The 23,685-nt window shown below is 37.4% G+C and overlaps 1 protein-coding gene and 1 long non-coding RNA gene across 2 annotated transcripts; both read right to left on the bottom strand.

Annotated features, from left to right (window-relative positions):
- Positions 1–13,672: 13,672 nt before the first annotated feature.
- LOC131013418 (uncharacterized) lies at positions 13,673–14,237 on the bottom strand. The gene is made up of 3 exons (XR_009097667.1): positions 14,146–14,237; positions 13,957–14,044; positions 13,673–13,755 (listed from the first exon to the last, which is right to left on the bottom strand). It is a non-coding gene; the product is annotated as an uncharacterized LOC131013418 (long non-coding RNA).
- Positions 14,238–18,725: 4,488 nt separating this feature from the next.
- LOC131008445 (uncharacterized) lies at positions 18,726–19,568 on the bottom strand. Its single transcript, XM_057935324.1, has one exon. The coding sequence runs from the start codon at positions 19,566–19,568 to the stop codon at positions 18,726–18,728; it is 843 nt and encodes a 280-aa protein (XP_057791307.1).
- Positions 19,569–23,685: the final 4,117 nt, after the last annotated feature.

Here is a 23,685-nt window from a genome sequence, read left to right as displayed (position 1 = left end):
ACCTTCCAAAATTTACCTCGGTCGACAAGATCCCTACTCCAAACAAGGGATCTCCAAATAAAAGAAGCTCCCGCCCTCACTGGCGCCTCCATAATATCCACATTTCTATAATATCGGCCTTTGAAAACTTTAGCCACAAGCGAGTCCGGGTTCCGAATTAGACGCCACAACTGTTTAGCAAGAAGGGCTTTATTAAAATTCTGCAAATCCCGGAATCCCATGCCTCCCCATTCCTTAGGCTGACACAAAGAGCTCCAACGCTTCCAATACAGCTCTCGCTTATTATCTTTGTCTCCCCACCAAAAGCCCGCGCACATCCTATTGATATCCTCACAGATAGAATCAGGCAGTTTGAAACACTGCATAGCATACGTAGGTATAGCCTGGATAACCGCTTTAATCAATACTTCTCTACCTCCTCCTGAGAACTCCCGTTGTCCCCAACTGAGGAGCTTTTTTTGAACTTTCTCGACCAAGTAGCTGAACTGAAGCCTTTTTTGTCGGAGTGAAAAAGCAGGCAGCCCTAAATACTTTTGAATACCATTGCCCTCCTGTACACCAAGACACTCAAGGACTAAGTTCTGCTGTCAGCACTGGGTATTCGGGCTGAAGGAAGCCGAAGACTTCTCAAAGTTAATCCTCTGTCCCGACGCCCTTTCATAATCATTGAGGATCTGTTTGACAGCAGCAGCCTCCGCTCGTTCGGCCTTAAAGAAAACCAACGAATCATCTGCAAAAAACAGATGCGTGATAGACACCTCCCGAGGAATGATCGGAACACCATGAATATTGCCTTGTTGCGATGCCGAGTGGAACAACGAGGAAAGGCCCTGCGCACAAATCACAAAAAGGAAAGGTGAAAGAGGGTCACCTTGCCTAAGGCCTCTGGTCGGCTTCAAGTTTCCATAAACACCTCTGTTCAGTAGAAAACTAAAAGAAACCGATCGGACACACTGCATGATCAGACGTTGCATCCTGTCCGGAAACCTCATTTATCTTAGAACAGCCGCCAAGTAATCCCACTCCACACGGTCATACGCTTTGCTCATGTCTAACTTCAAGGCCACCGTACCATTCCGTCCCTGTCTCCGACTACGAATCCAATGCTGACATTCAAAGCTAATAAGGATATTATCCGTAATCTGGCGCCCCTTAATAAACGCGCTTTGATTTTGATCCACCAACCTTCCTAATATCCCTCGCAGCCGATTGACAATAGCTTTTGAGACAATCTTATACCCAGTATTGCACATACTAATCGGGCGAAAATCCGCCACCACCTCTGGCTTCGCTTTCTTGGGTATAAGGCTGATCAAGGTCTTGTTCCATTCACCAAACTCCACCCCCTATTGAGCACATCGAGAACTGACTTCGTAATGAAACTTCCCATTGCAGGCCAGAATCTTTGAAAGAAACGAGCGTTAAACCCGTCCGGCCCCGGTGCTTTGGAAGGATGCATGTCAAAGACAGCTTTCTTAACCTCCTCTTCCGTGAATGGCCGCTCAAGCATATTAAAATCATCATCAGTTAACTTCTCCTCAATAGTGCTAACCACACGCATCATATCCTCCGCCGGCGGTCTGTTAGAAGTAAACATTTTCTCAAAATATCCATTAATCACTTGAGCAATCTCCCTTTCTTCTTCCCTCCAAACCCCATTTTCATCACGAAGTCGAGAAATCCTATCTTTCTTCCTGCGTTTTGAAGCTTGAATATGAAACGCCTTAGTATTCCTATCTCCATTAGCGAGCCAATTCACACGCGCCCGTTGCTTCCAGTGACATGCCTCCTCTTCAACAGCAAGCTCAATTTCTTTTGTGAGCTCCAACAGCTGCGCCTCTGAGATTTTAGAATCCACACTGCTGAGCATCTCCCTCCTACTTTCCCGAAGTTTCTTGATTTTTTTGGAAAGATTTCCAAACTTTTCTTTAGACCACTTTATCAAAAAAGTCTCGCACTTGTGGAGTTTGCTCGGCAGATCGGCCTCAAAATGTAGTGCGGACCATTCGCATAAAAAATCAGGCACAAACGTTCGTTCAATGAACCATTTATCCTCACAATGAAACCTACCCTGCCCTTTGAAAGCGACAGGTGCCCTTTCCACCTCAAACCGGCAACCAATCGGTCTATGATCCGAGCCATAAAAATCATAGACTTTTGTGGCCATATAAGGAAAATTATCTTTCCACTCCCTATTGGCGACATATCTGTCCAATCTCTCAAAAATAATATCACCCCGTCGATTATTGCACCAGGTAAACTCTACATTCGGTGGCTCTAATTCCGACAAACCACTGTACACAAGAGCTTCTCGGAACTCTCTCATCTGCCGTGGAGATCTGCCTCGTCCTCCTTGTTTCTCCGAATCCGCCAAAATTTCATTAAAATCCCCATCTACCAGCCAAGGCAACCCATCAAAACTCACATTATTACTTAACCTCTTAAGAAGATTCCACGAAAAACGTCGCTGTTCAGTTACAGGATTCCCATAAAAACCAGTGAAACGAAAACTTGGTCCCACACCACTAATCATGCAGTCAACATGTCCAACAGAATAAGATAAAACCTGTACGTCCACCGGGTTCTTCCACATAAGAATCAGGCCTCCACTCTTCCCTTTCGCATCCACCACAAACACTCCATCAAAGCCAAACATCGCTTTCCAATGTGTGCATTTCGAGCTCACAAGTCTTGTCTCGCACAAGAAAACAAGGCTTGGGGAAGATTCGGCGATAAGACACCGAAATTCATGGATCGCACGGGAGCTTCCCAAACCCCGTGCGTTCCAAATCAGCCAACTCATTGGGCTCGGCGGGGCTGCTCGGCAGCCTCCGCCGTTATTGCCAACATTTGATCGGTACCATTCTCGACGCGATTAATTTTTGAAGCTGGGATCTCAAGTTCCGCGCCGTCACTCGGACCCTCTTTTCTTTTTTTCCCCGAGATCTCCACCACCTCCCGACCACCATTCCCATCCTTTTCCTCCGACCCCTCCTCTCTTAGAAAACCCTCCCTCGAGAACTGCATCTCACTCCCTCTCCCACCCCTTCCTCGCCCTCCCCGTCCTCCAAACACCTCATTCCCCCCTCTCGCTCTTCGCTTCCACCCTCCTTCTTTACCCTTCCCCCCCAGCACTCTTTCCCTTAACAGATGTCACCTCCCCCCTCTTCTCACTTACTCTCACCAGTTCAGCATCTCCCTCTTTCCCCTCACCCTTCCTCGTTTCTCCCTGCGTCCCCAACCCCCGATTCGCAACAGAACTCTCCGTCTCCACCACCACGTTATCCCTCCTCCCACCCCCAACTACACCTTTCAGGATTCCTTCCTTATCCTTCCCGCCATTCACGTCTACCGATCTCGAAGAAGCACTTTCCAAATTTTTTGTCACCCCATGTTCCGAAGATCCACTCGTTTCAGTTGGTTTTGGGGCCTTAGAGGGCCCATCCTTGCGTTGCACAGTTCCCGTAACCAGTTTCCTCCTCACCTCATTAGGTTTAGCCGCCATTAGCCACGTTCCAAACTTGAACTCAGTACTCTTATCCACCGTTTTGTCCTCACAAAAACGAACAAGATGTCCAATCCTTCCACATCCAAAACAAAAATTGGGAAGTTTCTCATAAAGCAATAGCACAATGGCTCCCTCCATCTCTCCATCAGGTAGAATGCGTACACATCTCTTAAGCGGATTATTCAATTGCCATCTAACACGGACACGTGCAAATCGACCCATGCAAAGACCACCCACTCCCATATCAATCTCTTCCACGATCCCGATCTGTTCTCCAATACGCCGGACCACATCCGGGTGCATACATGCAATTGGCAGATTGTGACATTGCACCCACCCCGTAAACTCATCAAAAAGGACATCTGTCGGACTTTGGAATCCCTCCAACTCCTTAAACAATAATAAATCTTGGAACAAATGCCAAGGGCCCCCAAGCAACGCATACTTCTTATCCAAGGCCGAAGCAAATAGCGCCACGAATATATTCGCCCCAACTATTTCAATTTCTACCCGTTGCTTTGCCTGGAGGATATTTGGTAAGTGCGTCGCAATTAAATCCCGACTTATCTGATGCCCTGCAAAAACCTTCCCCACCAAGCAAAGTTTGGAATTCTGCTTCAAACTCTCCGTCAGTTTTTGCGTCAAGGTCACCGTACTCGCGTCCGCCTCCTCTTCCAACTTCAGTTTATCCACCAGTCGCCGTATCTCCTCCTGCTCCATAATCCCGACAACCACCCACACCCTCAGGCTACCCCGACGAACGGGAAAGAAACACGCCTCCGGGGGCGGAAACCCTAGTCTCTCAAAACCCTAGAAAAACCCTAGAGTGTTGGAGAAAAATTTCATTTTGAGAGAAATATGATGTTTTAAGTGATACTTTCTCTCTTTAGTTAAGGCGGAAAGAATAATCTAGTTTGAACAACACCACACCTTGAATGTAGTGTGAAATATTCCTTTTCTAAAGTGACATATTCAAATAATCTTAATAAAACTATTGATAATGTGTTGTGCGACTGATTTTTTTATAGTTAGTGGGCGACGTTTGCAATTTTATTCTCTTATCATTATATTTTATACTATATTTTATTGCACCGTATATAAGTATCTAAATTTGAGAGTGCGTTGACTGGCTAACTCATTTATATTTTTGTTGTTTGCTTGTTATTGCACAGGAGACTTGTTTAATGTTGATGCTCACCAAATATAGCGATTGTGAATTTCCATGACAATAATATAAAGGGAAAAAATATAATGGCTCAGCAAATATATGGTTATAGATATCATATTCTTAAAATAAATAAACATTGATATATTGTCTTGGAGATAAAATAATAAAAGATTTCAAACAAAGAAAATAAAATAATAGTAAAAGATTGCAAGTCCTTAGAATATTTCATTAGCAACTGCATGTACAAAATGCAACCATGTGAATAGATAAGTTCGCTTAAGGTAAAGTTCAACTAATAATAATAATAATAATAATAATAATATGCAAAATTCAACTAATAATAATAATAATATGCAAGTTACATATTGTACTATAAAAATTATAGAGGAGGTATTTTGTGTGGATGTTCAAGCACGATGCAGACTACTCAAAAACTTTAATAGGATACTCTAAATGTCATATTAGATATTCTAAAGAGCACATTTACAATAGGTCGGGGGTTCGAGTCACCCTAGTAGCTAGAGTGTGAGTGAGTTTTTTCCTTTCTTTGGTTGTAACAATTTAAAATATATATATATAAAGAGCACATTTACAAGTGTCGTATTAAAATATACTCCCTCCGTTTTTTATTAAGTGTCATCAGCCGTCAAAATACACATACCAATAAAATAAGATATTTTACATTTGTAACCTAGTAATTATCATAATAAATGCATATATACAACTAATTATTACATTCATACAAGTATTAAATAAGGATAAAATAGGAAAAATGTCATAAATATACTCTCAAAATTTGAAATGGGACACTTATTGAGAAACAAAAAAATGAGCTAAATAGGACACTTATAAAAAAACGGAGGGAGTATAAGTGATCCGCACCATGCAAACATCGGCACAGAAAAAATTTGTGAAAATTTTAGGTGATGTGTTTTTTTTCTTTTACTTTTAAAAAAACCAATAATAATTTATTTTATCTTTATATAATAATTTGAACTTTTAACTTAATAATTGAAGGGAAAGGATTCTTTAATGGTATTTGTAAAACTTTTAAGTCACTTGACTCTTGAGCAACGCAATTGAGTTGTTTGTCTCCAGCCGCCAGAATGTCGGGAGGCCACCAAGTTCTTTTATTTAATAAAAAGATTGAGACATATGATTCTATTACACCATAATTTATGTGTTTAGGAATTTAGGATTACATGGGCCCTACAATTCTTATAAAATTATTAGTTTCTCATCAGTAGTTACTATCAGGGATGGCAATCGGGTACGACGGGTACGGATAATGACTATCCATACTCATACTCATACTCATACCCACGAACTAAATGGATAGTGGTTTTTAACCACGAAACTATCTACGGATATCAAATGATATCCAAACCCGCTACCCGCGGATACCCGCTACCCGTCGGGTATCCATGAACCCGCTATCCGGCGGGTATCCGTCACCCGCTATTCGTCGGATACCCGCCACCTACTATCCGCCGGATACTCACAAAATAAAATTTAAATATAAATTTACAATAAATTTAATAGAAAAAAAAATCAACACAAATAACATAGTTCAAATCCATATGTTGAAATCCACAAAGAACAATGTTTAAATTCAAATTCATCAACTAAAATATAAAATCCAACAAAATTCTATAATTGCTCAACAAAATTCAAATTTAAATTAGACTATTAGAATTTGGGCCTTAGTTCAATTTCTGTTTGGGCCTATTTTAAGATATATATGCTAGCCGATAATCTCAAAATATATATTCAAAGCCCATATTTTATAGAATTTTTTGTGGATATTTGACGGGTAATTCACGGATAATTGACGGGTAATTGGCGGGTATTTTTCACGGGTAAATGAGTTTCGCGGGTATGGATAGTAAGTATCCAAACCCATACCCACGAACTAAATGGATAGTGAATTGCAACCACGAAACTATCCATGGATATCAAATGGTATCCAAACCCACCCTAATAGGTTCGGGTTTTCGCGGATATCCGTTACCCGCGGGTAGATTGCCATCCCTAGTTACTATGATTTAAACTCGAACATTAATTAATACTATTCATTTGAAAGATGAGTATCCGGGGTGTGAAACCCAGTTCCCCATATCCCATCAATTGAAAAAATTAAAAATTATTTATTTAAATCCAATTTATCTTTTTCTTTTTAGGATTCATGAACCGTAAGACCATTAAATAATGATAATTTTGATGGGAATTGGGTTGAAAATATTGCTAAAGCATGGTTCCTTATTTGACATTCGTGGCCTCGATTAATCTGAATAATTAAAAGAAAATATTGAAAATACTAACACTAAACTGAAGTAGCAAGATATGGAAGACTTTTGAATATATTTTCATATATAAATGTGCATAATCAATTAATAATTTCCCTTTTAAACAAAAAAAAAATGAAAAGTTGTTAAGTTGTTAGAGAAATATGGTACTCCTTGGTCATAGTGATAATTGATTAAGGCCTCCCCACAAAAGTCAAAATTAATAGGGTTGAATATAGTTCAATAGTCCGAATTTTAGAGTCTTCTTAAAGGAATTTTTTTTTTTTTTTAATTTTTCAAAAAATTTATAAAAAAATTCTAGTTTTGATTCTAGGCCGATGATTCAATATTGGAAAGTTGAGCCAACTTGCTGAATTTTCACGTGAAATATGTGATAAATAATTTTAATTCTCTCTTACTAAATGAAATGGTAAAAAAAATATCAACCCTCATTTACTGTATATTTACACAAGAATCATATGAATTAGTTAGCACTGTTTGATACGCTGGTCATGATATAGGTGGATAGATAAAGTCAAGTTGTGTTTAATAGTTAAAGATGGATTTACAGCGTACTCATGTGTTTGATACGCAAGATATAACACATGTTGGTTGTTTGGTAGGCAAGCATGAGTACAAGGTTACATCATAAATTTACTAATTTAACCCTTTTGTAAATTCAAAAGGACAAACTTGTCCCTTGTAATATAAATATCGAAATTGGCTCAAAACTACGAAGCATTTCATTTCGCGAGCCGCGTTAAGGTTCGAAATTTTGGCGACATTTCCGAACTCAGAGCTCTTTGAGGATGTATTTGTGATACCATGAGTTCCGTGACTCAAGGTTAGTGGGCTTCATGTGTTATGTGTCTGTGTACCGTTTTTCAAATTTCTCTCATTCTACAATTTTTTCTCGATTGTGCAGCTCAAAGTAGCGAATTTACGATTTCTTAAAATTGTTGTTGGGTATATCTTGATTAGGTCTTTGTGAATCATTGATATGAAGTTTGTGCTACTGCATTAAATGAATTTATGCTTTGATTGATAAGCGGCTGATTTTGAAGAGGTCCTATTGGTTGCGTTGAAGAAACTAGTCGCCCAAGGCTGGAAATATGACAATGGATTCCAAGTAGGCTATTTGAACAAACTAGAAGATGCAATGCATAAGGAGTTTCTATCGACTGATTTGAAAGGGATGCCCCACATCAATTCAAAAACAACCGCGTGAAAAAAGAACTACTACTCGCTATCTACGATGCTCAATCGAAGTGGCGTAGGCTTCAACGTGAAGGGTACTCACATGATCGAATGCAACAATGACCGGTGGGAACAAATTGTAAAGGTTTGAACACATGAACCCCTTAGCTCGTTGATGTGTTGCTGAAATTTTTATGATGAATGACTGACTGATCTATGATTTTATTTCTTAACAGTGTGACGGTAGCGTGAGGCTTATGCATTATAAAAGTTGGCCATACTTGGACGAGTGGAGGGAAATATTTGGCAAAGACAGAGCCACCGACGATCACGCTGATGTGGAGACAGTTCATGGTCTGAACCTCATTGAAGATCACATTCCACTACATGTCGATGGAGATTATCATGTTAATTTTGATGATGTGTATGAGTCCATGGGTACCGATGATAATGTTAATCAAAATCAAAAGGCAGAGGAGACTTCCCGGGGCGTGACTAAGAAGAGAAAGGCCGGTGATGGACTCAATGGGATGTATGAAATGCTTGCAGAAATCAATAGCACTTCGGACAAGAGATTGGAGTCAATTGCTAGCAGAATGTGCTACGACTTCGATCTATCGAAGGCGAGGAAAGATGTCTTTGAACATCTAAGTTCGATCCCGGGGCTTTCCATCAAAGATAAGTTCGATGTATGCGAGCTGCTTGGAAAGGAAGTGGAGCGGCTCGACATTTTCATGGGACTACCAACTGAGGCTAAGCCTCAATACGTGATGCGTCTTCTGCAGCTGATGAAGGGTTAAGTGTGCACTACGCTCTGGTTACTTTTTGCTGACCATAACATATATTAGCCTGGTATAACTTATGTCAATATTAATTACTATTGTAGGAATTGTGTTGGAACCATTGTGTTGTGACAAAGTATGTCAAACTATCAACCCTTTTATGCACATACTATATCTCGATTGCGTTGATGTTGCTCCCCTTTCTCATAATTGCAAATGAGGGAGGAATCATACTTTGAATTTCTTGTTATTATTTGATGCCTCACTCTCTCTCTTTCTCTCTCTCTCTCTCTCTCTCTCTCTCTCCTTCTCATTCTTAATTACTAATTCCAGCCTATTTCTTGATCAATGTTCTTTGCCCCTTTGTTACTGTATGTGTGATTTTCTTGTACTATGCCAAGATGGTTTGTTTGTGCCCATGGATGTAGCTTAGTAGAATAGTAGGTGAAATAGGGATTTCATAGTTAAAATAAAATGTCTTTAGTTAGAATGTCAGCTTTGGTTCTGCTCGTGTAGTTTAATTTTGATTAAGGTTGTTCTAATATTAGTTTCCATGTTTGGAATTCTTTAGTGCACTTATGTTTAGCTGTTGCATTTGATTAATGTGAACTTTTGAAGTTGACAAAAGTTTAAATTTTGATAATCTGATAATCTAGTGATTGAATCAACATGAAAAAGTGATAGAAATATCTCCATCTGTTACCACACACTTTATTTTTGCAAGTAATCTTTCGGAGCAATAGTTGTATGTTGGTGCATTTGTATTTTGGCGAGTTTAGCACATTACGAAAAAATTCATGAGATGTTGAGCAATTATGTTGAATAATCACTATGAATATTATAATATGTGGTAATGTTAGGTCCCTGAAGGTCTCGAATACGTGTATGGGGGGGATACACCTATAGGCTATTTTAAAACTTAAAGAAAACCAACACAACCTTTGACAGTAAAAGAGTTCAGAAAATCTTCGGTTGGTTAATGATATTGATTCTCTCTTCAGTAAAGAGTTATCAGTTAAGTCCAAGACTTTAACTGATATGCGTTAGGCTTCAGTCAGGTTTGTAAAACAGAGAAATGTTATGAATCTTACTGACTATCCGAAGATTTGTCAGTTAGACTAATAACACTGGCAGCGGAAAAAATTTACTTAAGAAATTGCCATTGTGATTAAACACGTTGTCAAGATTTAGTTTCACTTTGTAGTTAGTCAGTTTCAATTGAAAAAGAGTTTGCGCACAGATAAGAAAGTAAGAACTGAAAGCGATAAACCACAAAGAGATTTTTACGTGGTTCGGAATCCAATTTCTATGTCCACGGTCAGTTGATCACACTGACAAACACTCTGGGCTTGTGATTACGGGTGCACAGCAAACCTTAACAAATTTTCAGTACCAACACATTAGTTGGATTTCTCGCTCACTCTTAGCTCGCTGAGACAAAACTATGTCTACTCTGCGATTGCTAAGATCTCACGGAGTCAGAACACTGGTCTGAACTCCTCTCGGCTCAAACACTCGTTTCGATCAGTTGAAAGGAGGTTCGAAAACTTGCCAACTAGATTACAAAGAACAGGCTCTCTGTAATCAGTTACTTAGGCTTCGGATATACAATATTTGCCTAAGGTTCTAAGAGAATGTATGTAATCAGTAGTGAACTGATTTTGGCTTTGTGATTCTCTTCTTCGATTCAAACTTTGGAAGTCTTTGATATGCTGAGTAACGAATTCGGCAGTGTTTCAGCTTATGTATTTGAATTGGTGAAGATTGAAGTGATCCTCGAGCTCTATTTATAGGATAGGTCTTGAATAGATCCGTTGGCGGAGATGGTCTTCAAGAATTCATCCGTTTGAGAGAATTTCAAACTTTGTTGAGGCATCAATCTTCGAGGTTCCTTGTTTAGTGATAAACGGCTACTCAGGTACAGGAAGTAAGACATCTCTGAAAAGGTAATCACCAAAAAGGAATGCTCTGCAGAGAAAGGACGATTCTTGAAATCTCTACATTTAATGCGGTTGTACTTTGGGAATGCGCGCGTGGCTTTCTTTTAACTTTGGAGGTTCAGTCCGAGGAAGAATGTTAACTGATACTTGACTTTAGTATCAGTCCGTTGAATCCATGTGGCCCGCATTAATGAATCAGTTTGTAACTGATCCTTCAGTTGAGAAACACGATCAGTCAAACATCAGTGTTTGACTTTGCCTTTATTCGCAACATCAATCGAGTTCTTCAGTCTTCAGTCTTCAGTTCTCCGGTCTTCAGCCTTCAGTCTTCAGAACAACAACTAAACTAGAAAAAGAACTCTAACACTTGAGTTCGAAAAGTTCTAGTCTATTACAAAGAAACCTTAACGATTTTGGTATCATCAAAATTAAGGCAAGGATATTTCATTAAGTTCCCAACAGGTAATGTGGAAATGCTAAAAAGGGGTTCAGAAACATTCATAAGCGCAATTTTGTATCTATAGCCATCGCCATGAATTCTACCAAGAATTCAAGATAGTTTTTCACAGAGGCATAACAATTTTCAAGATAGCCATCGCCATGAATTCTAACAAAGTTGAGACTCAAATTAAAAGTTTCAAACTTTTCACAGAGGCAATTGATCGAACATGTGAAGGATCAAATCCTGTAAGATTTTAGAAGATATGAGGTTTATTATACCAACAAATATAAACTTGGAATCTTGAAAAGCAAAAGACAGAAAAAACAAATATGTAGATCCATAAAATCAACAAGCAAAAGCAGCTCAATCAAGCTTTGTGACTCTACCACAAAAATGAAAGTTTTTAATTTGGCTCTAAACAAAATTGAAATTGCAACATATTTTAACAAAATTCATAAGTTCATACTAAAACAAAGCCATATCCAAATGAATACAATCATTTCCACAGCTACAACGAGGAATGACATTTGAAATCCCTTAAGAAGCTTCCATCCTGAAAACAGCATATCACAAATTGCAAAATCTCAAATATTTGCGTATATTTGGCCCGGTGACAACATGTAAAATAAACAAAATACATAGTTCAAACTAATGCATGTCTCAAATATAATGTAAAATGTGTAAGACAACCATGGTGATGCATCACCTATACAGAATTCACAAAGTTTTGCCACATTGCTTGTGCTAGTTCGTCTCTTGCGGCATTCCGCTCCGAGGATGACTCAATAGTATCAATAAGTTCCTCGATATCTGGCTCCACTCCACCATCATCTACAGCCATAGCCTCAAATTGTTGCTCAATCGGATCAATGGTCATCATAGTACAAATGAAATTATGATGTAAAAAGCAAGACAATATGAGCTTATTCTGGATTTTAACGGGGTAAAATGTTGAGCTTCGTAAGATGCCCCATCTCATCTTCATAACCCCGAACACCCGCTCAACGACATTGCGTGCCTTGCTAGTTGTTATACTTCAAGTTAAATAGTTCTTCCTTATTTTTGAGGCCTGACAGTTGTTGGCCCCCACTCTTTCAAGTGATATCTTACCCCTTTGAAAGGGGTAAGGAATCCCTCACTATTTGTGTAACCATTGTCACACAAATAGTAGTTCCCTAGTGTTTTGTTAACATCAATCAAACAAATGGAGTATGAGTAATGTATTGGCATGTAGCAAATGAAAATATATAACAAAGCGGGAGCTATGAGTTGGATGTTATACCCTTCGGCACCTTAAGTTCATGCGGTCTATTAAGAGGATCCCGTAAAATCCTACAATCCACAGCCGACCCTTCCCACCCAGGGAGAACATACACGAACTTCAAATTCCAGTCACAGACAGCGAGTGTATTAGTAGATATCTGACCCTTTTCTTGTCCTATACCTCGACCTGTCATTGTTGCCATCTAAGGCACCTAGGCAGCCCTAGCAACAAAAAAAGTAACATTGGAGTCAGAATTCACAAGGTACCTTGTTCTATAGTATTATATTTGACACAACTACAATTTACATATGTACCTTAAACCATCTTCATCGTGGATCTGTGCAGTCATCGGGAACAGGCTCGGGTTTAACTAACAAAACATTATGTAATCCCAATAATTCCTTTAAAATAACGTGGATGTAGTGAGATATAGTTTGTCCAGAACGCCAAAAGTGAAACCTAACAACCCTATTCTTTTTGTGATGTGCTAAAACTGATAGGAACATTGCGACTTGCTCATCCACGTTTACGTACCTTCCATCAACTAAACCCCTTAATTCACGCAACAAGCGACATAATCGCCCAAATGTGTTACGGTCCATGCGTAGGTTCAATATGCAATCTACATCAGTCAAACCTACCATTTTCTCAAGTGTTCAACCTGAACTGGAATTTGATGTATCATTCCATACTTGGCAGCTTGTATATTACGTTTTATCTTACGCGTTTCTATCTTTGTACTATGACTAATTGCAGAATTTGTTGGCGTAACACATCTTGGATCAATAAGTACACAACATCAGCTTTGAAGTTACGTTTGGTGGGTTCCATTTATACACCTAGATTAGGAAATATTTAGATTGCATATCTGCTCACACACCCAAACTAAATAAACCAACATGCTACCAGTTATACAAGTCATTATTTCGGAACAACTACCACATAATCCAATAAAGCATAATTCAATATAGGAGCATGTCTATGACAATAATAGTACACCAAATAGCTAATCCAATTGCACGAAGAATAACAATGACAATGGTACCAGGCCAACCAAGGGCAAACTGAAAACATAAAGAATTATTACCTCTATCTTCTTCAGCTCAGCGTCTAGAGTCACTTTCTTGCTATTCTTCCAAGCTGCGACAGAAGAAATCTTCTTCTGCGCCCTGTAAGTTAATTAAGCAAGCACGAGTTGCATCAATATTCTCCTACAATCCAATTGCATAACTCAAAATTCTATCATAAATTCATACTGCTCTGACATGTGAAAATATTACCAACAAAAAAATTACAATTCATTCTGATTTCCTGAAAGATATAGATCAAATTCAAGGAACATGGCAATGGTATGTTTAAGAATTGATTACTTGTTCTCAGCTTTTGATTTCTCACTTTCTTCTCATGCTCTGATCAATGACAATCTCTTCTTCGTAGCTACTCGAGCAAGCACAACATCTATATAGACACCAAATGAGTTATTGTTTCATTCCTTAGTTATCCTATTCATAATTAGTACCAGCAAAAATAAATTTAGCTCAAGAGCATAGTCAAGGTACCTCTGTTTACGGAGCCCTTCTTCGATTTTTTTTCTTCAGCAGCTTCTGGTTCTTTTGCAATAGACATAGAAAGTTCCACAAGTTAGGTGGGAGATGTTAGGTCCCGGAAGGTCTGGAATAGGTGTATTGGGGGGGAGGGGGAAATACACCTATAGGCTATTTTAACAAAAACAAACAACAACCTTTTGACAGTGAAAGAGTTAAAGAAAACTTTAGAGCAAAGGTTGTAGACTGATACTGAATCTCTCTTCAGTAAAGAAATATCAGTTAAGTATAAGACTTTAACTGATATGCGTTAGGCTTCAGTCTGGTTTGTAAAGCAGATGAGCTTTAAGAATCCTCCTGACTATCCAAGGATATATCAGTCAGACAAATAACATTGGCAGCGGAAAACTTATCTTTTGAAATAGCCTTTGTGAATTAACACGTTGCCAAGAGTTAGTTTCACTTTGCAATTAATCAGTTTCAGTTAACAAAAAGATTTTGCACAGATAAGAAAGTAAGAACTGAAACCGATAAACGACAAAGGAATTTTTACGTGGTTCGGAATCCAATTCCTACATCCACGGTCAGTTGATCACACTGACAAACACTTTGGGCTTGTGCTTACGGGTGTATAGCAAACCTTAACAACTGAAAATCAAATTTCCAGTACCAACACATTAGGTTGGATTTCTCACTCACTCTTAGCTCGCTGAGACAAAACTATGTCTACTCTGCGACTGCTAAGATATCACGGAGTCAGAACACTGGTCTGAACTCCTCTCGGCTCAAACACTCGTTTCGATCAGTTGAAAGGAGGTTCGAAAACTTGCCAACTAGATTACAAAGAACAGGCTCTCTGTAATCAGTTACTTAGGCTTCGGATATACAATATTTGCCTAAGGTTCTAAGAGAATGTATGTAATCAGTAGTGAACTGATTTTGGCTTTGTGATTCTCTTCTTCGATTTAAACTTTGGAAGGCTTTGATATGCTGAGTAACGAATTCAGCAGCGTTTTAGCTTATGTATTTGAATTGGTGAAGATTGAAGTGATCCTCGAGCTCTATTTATAAGATAGGTCTTGAATAGATCCGTTGGTGGAGATGGTCTTCAAGAATTCATCCGTTAGAGAGAATTTCGAACTTTGTTGAGGCATCAATCTTCGAGGTTCCTTGTTTGGTGATAAACAGCTACTCAGGTACAAGAAGTAAGACATCTCTGAAAAGGTAATCACCAAAAAGGAATGCTCTGCAGAGAAAGGACGATCCTTGAAATCTCTACATTTAATGCGGCTGTACTTTGGGAATGCGCGCGTGGCTTCCTTTTAACTTTGGAGGTTCAGTCCGAGGAAGAATGTTAACTGATACTTAACTTTAGTATCAGTCCGTTGAATCCACGTGGCCTGCATTAATGAATCAGTTCGTAACTGATCCTTCAGTTGAGAAACGCGATCAGTCAAACATCAGTGTTTGACTCTGCCTTTATTCGCAACATCAGTCGAGTTCTTCAGTTCTCCGGTCTTCAGTCTTCAGTCTTCAGAACAACAGCTAAACTAGAAAAAGAACTCTAGCACTTGAGTTCGAAAAGTTCTAGTCTATTACAAAGAAACTTTAACGATTTTGGTATCATCAAAACTAGGGCAAGTATATTTCACTAAGTTCCCAACAGGGGAAAAAAACTAAAAAAAAACTGCAATCAACGAGAGTAATGATTGTGTTCGAAAATAAATAATCAATCCCTGAAATTGTGGACATAAAAATGATACTCCAATTTAAGGAGTTATTCACCAACAAATGACAATAAGCTCATGCTTTTTTTCCTTTATAAAGTACTCCTACTAACAAACAAAAATTAGGCTTCAAATTATTCCATTCCAATTGTGGTTTGAGTCGGGGCAGAATCCATAGATTTTTTAACATAATCTGTTAGATTTCACACCCCCCCCACACACACACTACTTCAAGGAGCATTATTAATCACGATTTGAAATCAAAAGCAGAAAACACACAAACAATCTGTGAATCAGGAATTAGTCGCGTATCCAGAAACATGTATGAGTTCACAAAAATATCATTGTGAATTTACCTTGGCTATGAATTTCCAATTTTTCCTTATTGGAGAAGACGCCTCCTTCAAACCCTAGAACAGAAACTTAATAAGTTGGGTAAATGTTGTTTTTTTGGAAAAAAAAATTGAAACAAAATAAGGGCAATTAGGTAAATTCGAATTAATGAGAAGTATTGTGTAATCATTACTATATTTGAGTGAGCTTAGAATAAAGAAGTGGGGCAATCGCCCAGCCTTAATTTCTATTACTAGCATACTTAATATAGTTTTATATATATGTATTTTTCTGAAAGAAATTAATTTTTATTTCACCAAAATTTTGAAAAATAATTAATGAGCATAAAATTTCCCCCTTTTATCTTTAGGGGCCTGACTCCGCCTCTAACTTGAACATTTCATTTCAATACGATACAATTTGACTTGATTCAATGATTTAGAGCATCTCCAGTTGCGAGGCAACATTCCGAACTCTCAGGTGGGCCCCTTCGTGAGAGCCACCGGGCTCGGCAGCAGTGAACCCCATCTTCATCGAGCTCAATAGTAGATTTTTGTCTATATATTTTTTTTCTATTCAGCAGTGTCCTGACGTGACTTTCTCTCTCCTCTCTGCGCCTGCCTCGCTTCTTCACGCCCGCATTGCTCCCTCCCGACTTGGAAATGGTAGGGGGCTCGAGCGAGTCGGACGCGCGTCGCGGATGCTCTTATAAGAGGGACCCTCGAGCATGGGTACGGGGTTGAATCCTATTACTATTCCTATAGGAGATAAGTATTAGATACAGTAAGTAAGCACATAATGGGCGGTCCACTTTTTTACGTTGACTCACAATAGTGCTGCCACCAATTCACGTTCAATTTCTTGTTTCTCACCGAGCAAAAGAAAAAAATAAAAATAATTTTAGGTTAAGTTAGAAATTGAGTGAAGCACTTTTATAATTTAATATAATAGATACGTACATTAATTTTCTATTATATTAGAGTATTTTATTATTTTCGGAATTAATAAAATTGGCAATAGATGGATGTTATAAATATAATACGAAAAAATAATAAGCGGGTATATTTGAGAAAAATGTATACAAGCAAGAAACATATTTATTAGTATTTTATTGTAATCACTTGAGTTATATGTATATTTGAGAAAAATATATATGGTTTAAAATTTTAAAAATAATAATATTTTGAACATTGTATAGTCTGTATAAATATTTTTTCGACTTACACTTTATACTTCGTAATATTTTTTTAGAGAACACTTTATAATAGTTTTCCAATATTATATTAGTTCAAAATATATTCTTCAAGAATTGACATATGACAATATGAACGATCTTTTATATAGTAACGTATAATATAGTAATTAATAGTATTTCATTTATTCCACGAAGAAGAGTTAAATAAAATTAAATAACTTCATATTCCCTTGGTAAAACTCACACCACACTCTATTTATATTTATGGATTAATTTGTTGATAATAATGTGCTGTAATTGTTGACTGTATAAAACAAACAGATAATATTAAATTGTTATTTTTTGAACTTTTTGTAGTGACACGTCGGTTTCCATTTTTAAAGAAGAAATGTAATGGTTGTTTGTTCAGTCGGTCTCAAGTCCTAACTGTCACAATTACAAAGATATGTCGTACTAAAATAACAAAATATATATGTAAACATTGTATTATTAAAGTTTGACGCTTCTGTTTTACTTTAATTTAAATACATGTCAATCTTTATTTTGTCCAAAGTAGGTTCTTGTGTGCTCATTATAACTATTAAGATGAATTGATTAAGTATAAATAATATACAGTAATACTTTTGAACCAAAAATAATAATGTTACTAAAGTATTGCTTTCTCAAATATATTTTTTAGCTTTTTGATGTAAATATACTTTTCAGTTAAAGAATATACTCCCTCCGTCCCACGAATCTTAACACGTTTGGATTCGGCACGGGAATTAAGGAATTGTAGATTAGTGTTTTAAGTGTGTAGTTAATAAAATATAAAAGTGATAAAATAGGAGAGAGAGTAATAAAAGTGATAAAATAGGAGAGAGAAGATAATAATTATTACCCAAAATAGAAACGTGTCAAGATTTGTGGGACGGCCCAAAAAGGAAAACATGTCAAGATTCGTGGGACGAAGGGAGTATGACTTTGATCTTCCATTAGATTTTGGTTCGTACAACCAGGAAGCACATTTTTCTTTTCTAAATGTAAACAATTGAATTGAATAATGTGTTCGTGATCTAAATATATCTTAATTATTATTGACAAATAATTACGGGTGACTGGTAAACAGTATTTATTTTTTACTAATATCTATTTATAATTCGATAAGTTTGATCGAATTCAAAATAATAATTTCTTCAATGAAATTCGATAAAAACTACGGTAATTTTCAAACCAAATAGAATTCGAGTTTGTAAACTCGTTAGGCATAATTTCTTACTTTTTTTTTTGACGAAAAAGAGAGATTTTATTCATCGCACGAACATGGGACATGGAGATGACCCACCACAAACAACGGTGATTCATTCCAAACATGAAACGAAGAAATATCTCTCGCAGCTTTGCATAGCTAAGCAATGAGCAATAGCGTTTCTACTACGACAAACATTACATAAACGAATCCCAGGGTTGGAAGCCAATTCACGACGACAAAAATTAGCAAGAACACCTCTTTCATTGATAATCCCCAAATTCTTCGAGATGGCGTCACAAGCTACCTTACTATCACACTCCACCCAACCCTGCAGATATCCCAAACTCTTCAGCCAAGACAGCGCCTCCTTCACCCCCATAAGTTCACCTTCCACAACATCCCTTCGACCCACCACTTTCATCGTCTTACCAACCACGAACTCCCCCATATGGTTCCTAATCACGATACCAATCCCCATGGAGTTATCATTGCCGAAAAAAGCCGCGTCCACCCCATACCTCACCCAACCAGTCGGAACAGCATGCCATCCTGCGCAGGAGAGGGTGGCAGAAGGGACAGCAGTCGGCGAGACCATATTCAGTTGGCTAGCACGCGCGCCCAGCCATTTCTCCCGGCAACTAATCGCCAACGCCACAGTACGGCGAGGCACCGGAATTGTTTCCTCCCACACCGCCTTATTCCGATCCTTCCAGATATGCCACAAAATCATGCACACTTTGGCAGTCAGCTCCCCATCAGCCATATCCATAATATATGAGATAGCTTCCTTAAAAGATTCACAGTTCACCCTAACATAGGCCAGTAAAATCGAAAAATCACCAACCTCCCAACAAAGCTCCGCAAACGGGCAAGCAAAAAAAACGTGCCAAAGGTTTTCAAAGCCCTCTTTACAAACGCCACACTCACCTCCCACTTGCAAACCACGCGCCATGAGTTTCACCTTCGAGGGAAGGTTTTCGTACAATGTTTTTTTAAATAAAAGGAATCACTTATATATATATAAGGAATCAGTTGACACGTATTAACTTTATTTATTTATTTATTTATTAAGAATATTCTCACTCAAAATTAACTAGTTTTATGTGCTTAAAAAAATAACTAGTGCTATATGTGCGACCTTTTATGTATACTAATACTACATTTCCACGTTCCATCTAATCTTAAATAAAATGATTTTATTCTGTATAGTGTATACTATTCACATTCAACATGTAGTTTCTCAAATTTCAATTCAGTTATTTCACTATATAGTTCGACTAACTAATACTCCATTTCTCTTCTCTTTTTTTGTCATGTCAACCACTTTTTAATTAATAATCCAAATTACGGTAAATTAGTTTCAACAATTATTTACTAATGTATTCTCTTCAAATTTTAATCAAGTCTCTATTATTTCTAATATTGCTGTTAGTTATGTACGCATTTTGTGATTGTAAGTATCAAACATCCAATAAAAAACATAAAGTTGTGATAGTAATTTTTTTAATTATACAAAACAATTTTGTTTTAGCTTTCGTGAGTTCTCACCAAATTCCTTAACGGGGTTAGACAAACAAAACGAGTAATGAGTGTAATAACATAGTCAAGATCGGGTCATATTTATATTTTCTCGAATATTCGATCACTACGAAATTAAATAGATTAGTTCAAATAAATCAAAGATCCATATCATATAAATAGAAATCATTTTCATCACTTTTATAAATAAATTCATGATTTGAGGATCCGAATCCTATATAAAGCAAAATTTAATAATTTTATACAATGAATTGATATTATTATATAATAAATTAATAATACCTAAACTGATGGAAACAATTTCGTTAATCCAATAATTATATGGAGAGAGGAAAGCAGAAACAACGAAAACAAAGGTTAATTTGGTAATTTAGAGTAAAATCAAAATGTATATGAAAATATAACACTCATAAAAGTGCTCCAGAAACCACTAATGGCGGTACGAGCATGTCTGTGTGTGTGTGTGTGAGAGAGAGAGAGAGTGAGATACTGTGGATATTCTCTGCGGGAAACGGATATATCATTGCCATAAATCCTTAAACCAACCTTTACTTTGACATAACATAAAATCCTTAAACCAACCTTAAACGCAGCAGCCAGCGGTGAACTGCGCACACACCACAAATAAACAGTTACCCCTTTGTATCTCCTTTTTCTTTGTTTTCCCAGAAAAAGTAATCATTCTACCCCATGTTTAGAATCTGTAAGAATGGATTGATGGAGGGGATTTGGAGAGTGTCTTGCTGGCCTCTCTAAATTCCCTCACTCACTATTTCGGTTGATTTTTCTTGAGCAATTCCTAGTCAACGAAAGGGGCCGTACAAATTGCGGGGGAGTTGGAAAAGAAGTAGAGAATTAGTAGGAGAAGTTTTTTGCTTGGAATTAGCGTTGTGGGCTTGGTTTTGTTGATGGAGGTCTCTTGATTGGAAGCTGACACCAGGTATGCTTGTGCTTTGTCTGTTTCTGTATTTTGGAGGTTTTTATTTTGTTGTATTTTTTATGTTTCTCATCTATCGCTGTATGATTGAGTAGTTTTATGTACTGATGTGTTTACATCTTTGTGCGTAGTTAGAATGTTTCAAGATAAGAAATTTTTTTATTCAAAATTAAGTGAGATTTAACATGATTTCTCGAGGTTGCATTTGGAGCATGGAATTTGAACCTTTTGATTGTTAATCTGCAGCTGAGTACCAAAGCTTCCAGTTATGGTGCTTACCTGCTTCATAAAGCATTTGGAAAAAATAAAATAAAAAAGTTTACTTTGTATCAACAGTTTTACTCTGTGGAAGATAACTCCAGCAACAGATGATGGAATTTTTTAATAATCAAGATTTCTTATAACGCAATTCAATGTTAAGCTAATACTTTCATTGCTGAAATCATTTATGCAACTGATACATATTAGAATTATTTGTTTATATTAAGTCTTTTCTCTTTCATGTTGCTTGCTTGACCTGGCAATGTTGACAACCTGGTAGCATTTGGCATTTTGTCACGTCTAATTTTCCGTTAGTATCATATAGAAAAGAGCGACAAACTTCTAAAAAGAATAAAGAACTTTTAGCAATGCAAGCGGTTGAATGATTGCAGTGGCTTTTCAAATGATACCTCGTGACTTAAGTAAATACATGTTCGGTTTTAGAAAGATTACTCGTTGTTTCTTCTTGTACCAGACGATAGACATGTACCTGATAAATTATGAAGAAGAAATCCTATCGGCATCGTTCTTGCCCATGAGTTGTTCTTGATGTGCTACAAAGAGAATGTTATGTGGCTAATGCTTTTGTTGGTAGGAAAATGCAAGTGTGCATGGAAAACTAACATTTGGAATCTTTTCTCTCATATGTTATACTTGGGCTTTCTCATTTTCTTTAATGTATGATACTTATTGTTATTGTGCATTAGCATCTTGTGATGCTAGAAATTAACATTTCTTCATTTTTTTGTTTACATACCTTTTTGTTGATGTTCTTTATTGTCCTTATATTTGATGCATACATCGTACCAAACTTGGAAGCAAGTGTACTTGACAACTGTTCATATGAGAAGAATGTAATATGCATATATATACACACACACACACACACACACACACATATAGAGAGAGAGAGAGAGAGAAAGAGGATCCACTGAGAATGACTAATGTGGTGAAAAATGAGCATGAATCTTGGATGTGAGATATTCAAATCCTGTGAATGATATTTATTCAAATTAATCGTCAGATATTTAGTTAACGAATGATTCAATAAAATCCATGAATAAGCTGCTTGTAACGTACAAATAGTCATTCTCACCAGGGTTTCGAATCATGGACGGGGATAAAATTTCACCACATTATCTAAATACGACTATTCATTCATTATAAACACCTTATTCATGAATTTTATTGATTTATTCATTATTCTCATTTCTCACAAAAATAACATTCTCACTGGATCTCAACCCATATATATAGGGATTGGATACAATAAAAACCTCTCTTAACCTATAAACTACAAACCTCTTGCACTTAACCTTTAAAATAATTGCACTTGACCTATAAAGTATTTGCACTTTAGTGGTCTTGGGTTCGAACCCCAAAGGAAGCACAATTATAGGCTAATTTATTACCACGAAAATGCAATTATTTTATACGTTATGTTTAGTAACTCTATAGGTAAGTGCAAAGTTCTTAGTTTTTATGTTAAATGAGTTGTACTGGAACTCAAACCCATAGTTATGAATCGCGCAGGTAGCGCGCGCGATCGCGCGTCGCGGTGCGTCGCGCACCTCCATCGCGCCGCACCGCTATAACTTGGCTCCTTCCCGGTAGCGCGCGCTATTCGCGCATCGTGCAGGTCGCGCATCGCGCCGGTAGCGCGCGCGATTGAACTTAAGCCTTGAAATCAGTCAATTGCATGCATGGGCCTCACTTTTATTGCATGGGCTTTTCTTAATTAGGCTTAATTAGGGTTATATTTTATGGGCTTTTCTTAATTAGGCTTAATTAGGGTTATATTTTATTACGGTGCAGAATTTTGAACGGCAGTCTGCCTCTCTCTCTCTCTTAATTTTATTCGTGCAGAATTTTGAACGGCAGTCTGAACTTAAGTTTTATTCTATATACTTAATTACTTAAGAGTCTTTAGACATTCCAACTCAGAATTTTGAACGGCAGTCTATGGGACGACCATAGACTTTTATTAACTAGACATATTATGCATGGTTTTACTATGATTATGATATATATTATGTTTTTATCTATTTCTGCGCGATATATTCAAATAGCGCGCGATTCGCGATGCGCGATGCGCGATCACCCTAGGACAGGTTTGCGCGATCGTGCGCGATGCGCGATTAATAACTATGCTCAAACCATATGTGTGTATATATATATATATACTCCCTCCACCCATAAGGAGTGTGTGGTGAAGTGGAGGGCACGGGTTTTAATAAAAAGTTGGAAGATGTGATTTTAGTGTTAAAGGGTAGTATTGAGCCCATCAAATTGTAAAAGTAAAGAATGAGTATTTTGTAAATATTGAGTGTGA

The sequence above is a fragment of the Salvia miltiorrhiza genome, chromosome 2 (assembly GCF_028751815.1).
Source record: "Salvia miltiorrhiza cultivar Shanhuang (shh) chromosome 2, IMPLAD_Smil_shh, whole genome shotgun sequence".
Classification (NCBI taxonomy): Eukaryota; Viridiplantae; Streptophyta; class Magnoliopsida; order Lamiales; family Lamiaceae; genus Salvia; species Salvia miltiorrhiza.
Note: the sequence above shows the minus strand (reverse complement) of the source record. Positions and strands in the feature narration are given on the sequence as shown.